The sequence below is a fragment of the Eimeria mitis genome, genomic scaffold (assembly GCF_000499745.2).
Source record: "Eimeria mitis Houghton genomic scaffold, Emh_scaff285, whole genome shotgun sequence".
In the NCBI taxonomy this organism is placed as follows: domain Eukaryota; phylum Apicomplexa; class Conoidasida; order Eucoccidiorida; family Eimeriidae; genus Eimeria; species Eimeria mitis.
The window spans coordinates 6947-10482 of record NW_013571189.1 but is presented as its reverse complement, the minus strand read 5'-3'; the positions used below and the strand labels follow the sequence as shown (position 1 = coordinate 10482).

Below are 3536 nucleotides of genomic sequence, written 5' to 3'. Positions count from 1 at the left end.
CTTCACGCACGTCCAGAAAGAATTGATCCAAGCTTTCCGCTCACATCTGCGCACCTGCTGTTTGCATCTAGTGGCGCTAACTGCCGGTTTGTCGATTCGCTCCTTCCGTTGGTCTTGCAAGGCAAGCAGCGATACAAAGAAGTACTGGGTGTAGAGGAGTTACCTAAGGTGGCCTCTGCCCGCAAATGGCTTGCCACGTCATTGTTAAAGCACTGTCCAACAAGACTTCGGAATGTGAAATTAGCGTTGGAGCGGGCGTTTCCCGATTGAACCTACTCAGGGGCGCATATCCGTCTGCATCTTGTTTGTCTTATTCTGTCTCTCTTTGGTCTGTTTTGGCTGCCTGTTCACGTGCATAAAACTGTATGCGCCTGTGTTTTTTTCGCGCAACGCATGGGAACGACAAGTGCAAAGTTAATCGATAGGATTAAAAACTGGAAGGTTTAATCCGGACAAGGTATATGCGAACCAGAAACTCAATGGGCATCCAGCATGCATGATGCAGGTGGAGCCTCAGCTCGCGACTGAGCTGTAATTAAAATTATCGTCATAATTATCAACAAACTATGTGCGAAAAATGTGATCCACACTTGGTCAATATATTCGGATGATTTATACATAAATTAACGGTAATGCCCGAGTACACGCGGGATCGGAAGAAAAAAAACCTTGTACAGCTGTAAAGTCCACTGCGCGCGCAGTTTCTCTTATGTAGCTCGTATATCCTCATAACAGGGTGAAAATGATACTCATAGTATGACTCAGCACCGGGTGTCATGCAATTCAATTTTCCACGCTGGAAGACTATACAGTGGTCGCGGACATCCTGCGCTAAACAGAAACAGTCGTTGGTGTTGTGTATACCCTCAACATATATGTATATATATATATATATATGCAAGCTTATATTTACATATACACATTATTCAGCTCCATTCTATAGGTCAATCAATCATGCGGTATAAAACAATATAAACTGGATGGAGGGGCTTGCGTATGTACGTGCCCGACGTCGTCTGCGTCATAGCGGGTTCGCTGGGGTGTACTAGTGAATGCTTAATGCCAGACGTCCCCTATGAAATGCACTAAGGCGTTCGATATGCCTGCGCAAAACGTTCGGGCTTTAAAACCTGCAGGAAATCAAGATAGTGTGAGGCAGAGGTGCTTCACGACGAGTCGCCTCCTCCTACGACAAAAACATAATTCAAGACGGCCAAGGATGAGATGCAGAGCTTTCCCTTGCAGATTCCTATCCGTCTCCGAGTCTTCCGAGCTTCACAGGAAACATTGCCTGACCGTTTAATACACCTTTAAGATTCAGGAGGCAAACACCGTAGCGTGCTGCAGCTGCTCCTTGTGCTCCCACCGAGCCACCCACTCTGCCGCTGTTGCTGCAGAACAGCCACATTGCTTATGCCCAGCTTGTAGTAGCCAACTGATCCAACGGATCCAGCAGAGTTGGTCTCGGGAGCCACTAAGAGTGATCGATCGCCAAACTGTTCCTGAGTCCCAACCAACCAGCCAGCAGCCGCTCGTCAAGTGACCCGCGCAGCGCCATTCAGCCAACGGCACGGAGGAGTGCTGTGGAGCAACCACACCCTCTCAGCTTTTGCGTCAGAATATCTGCTTTTGCTTGCGGCCACAAACGAGTTCCGCCAACTCCGCGCAAACCCCACAGTCACTCGACGGGCTATGTGTTGCACACAAGCAGATAGCCTTGAGACCTGTGCGTCTTCGTCAGTAGGTAGCACGATGATCATCCTCCCATCATTTCCGACGCCCACGATGCGTAAAAAAATGATGCAGAATACACGATGCACCCATTTGGGGTAGCCCATTGAGCCCCAGGTTTTGCGTTGCAGAGTTGCCTTGGTCGCGGCTGCTAGTCAGCTCGTTGAAACCCTGTGGTTCCTCGCTGCATACGATAGGGCAGTCACAAAACACCACAGAGGCTTTGGTTTGGGGCGCATCAGCGGCCGCAGTCTTATTGTTTTTTTTTCTCTTTACATGCTATGCTTTCCAATGCTCCGTATGCAGCGGTTCTGAAAGGCATCAACAGACTGCCCCGTTTGGCGTTCGCCAGCAATCAACGAACATACACTCACCGACAAGCCGAATTAGAACAGAACCCACTACGTTGTCACCATCTTCCGTCTTAAGCTCCAGTAGCCTCTCTATGGAGGATCGACCTGCAACGCCGTCAGATTTGTCTCAACGGAGAATGTTAGCAGGCGAAAATCATGATTGCAGGAATACAGAATTCCTGAAGAGAATGAGTGTATGGGGAATTAAGGAAGTGATGAAGCGGTCTTCTGGCCTTACTGTCTCCATTCTCGAAAAGTGCTGTCACATCCGTAAGGAAGTTTTGCAGGTATTTCGCGGCGGTTTGCAAAATCTGCGGCACACATGGAAATCGGTAAGATATAAAGCGTAGGGTGATTGTCATCGGCTGGAAGAACGGGACCTCCTCCGGGGAGCAATGACCAGTAATCCAACCATATGAGCTCATCCCTCATGACTGCCGCCCAACGTACTCTTTCGGTTGGCCAACCAGAAGAGGAAACCTGCAACAAACACGCAGTATTGAGGGCGCTTAGAGCAAGCAGAGCGAAATCAAGCAGCCGCCGCCTTTTTTTGCCGAAGCTGAGACACACTGCATAGTGTATACGTGCTCTTCTCACCCTGTGCCAAACACCAATATCGAAAGTAAAGCCTCTACAGGTTGTCGTAAATCGCCCTGTAAATTTCATCCCACAGCAGCACAGGAAGACAGCATATCTAGAAGATATCAGGTCTCTAGCCATCTAGTGCCGACATGAAGCTGTGCTTAGCATTGTCGCTTTCGCTGCAGTCATGGACAAATAAAACAACTGGAACACGTTCAGACAAACCCTCACTTGTTATACCTTTGAGCAGGACGATTGCGCAGTGCATAAACCGTGCGTGGATGCAGGCTATATTTAAAGACTGAACCACCAGCAGAATTCTCACCGAAACGGCCAGGTCTCTGGTCGTGTCTAAGATCGTCAAGAAAGAACATCACGCTGTTCAGGTCTTCTCTCGTCTGCAAGCAGACGGGTGCACAAACATCACACCGCAAAGTTTGTGTAAGGCTTCCCAACCGCAGAAACAACAGACACAGCAATAACAACACCGACTTCTGAGTTTCTGGAGCTTTCGTCCCTTAAGCTCAAAAGCAAATCCCAAAACGAATATTGCAGCAAACGCAACTACAAACCGCTCCCCGTTCCCTTCCCTCTCTTTTTCCTGCACTTAAATGCTCTCCGCTGGCTCTGAGACACGCACGACGTACCTGCTGTTCGCTGATAAGTGGGAAGAGGTACAGCCAGCCTTTCGTTGCAGCAGGCTGAAGGAACGACTCAGTCGCTTCCTTTACGGATGCGACTGCTTGCTTTATCCCGGTCGTCAAAGGACTAGCCGCCTCGGTAAGAGCGACCGCAGCTGTTTGTTGGTCTGCTCCTGCTATGCGATGTGGCAATTCTTCAGCTGCATTCGATTGCCCAGTTCCCCAGCCT

General features: G+C 49.2%; 1 protein-coding gene across 1 annotated transcript in view; it reads right to left on the bottom strand.

Moving 5' to 3' along the window:
• Window positions 1-1166: 1166 nt before the first annotated feature.
• Window positions 1167-3536, bottom strand: part of EMH_0006850 (uncharacterized protein) — a gene marked incomplete at both ends in the record, with an annotated part of 3939 nt that continues 1569 nt past the window's right edge. Inside the window, 9 exons of the mRNA XM_013497689.1 lie at window positions 1167-1186; window positions 1367-1502; window positions 1725-1879; window positions 2106-2210; window positions 2323-2395; window positions 2535-2564; window positions 2682-2737; window positions 2992-3064; window positions 3314-3480. Coding sequence (XP_013353143.1) covers window positions 1167-1186; window positions 1367-1502; window positions 1725-1879; window positions 2106-2210; window positions 2323-2395; window positions 2535-2564; window positions 2682-2737; window positions 2992-3064; window positions 3314-3480 — 815 coding nt within the window. The remainder of the gene's footprint in view (window positions 1187-1366; window positions 1503-1724; window positions 1880-2105; window positions 2211-2322; window positions 2396-2534; window positions 2565-2681; window positions 2738-2991; window positions 3065-3313; window positions 3481-3536) is intronic.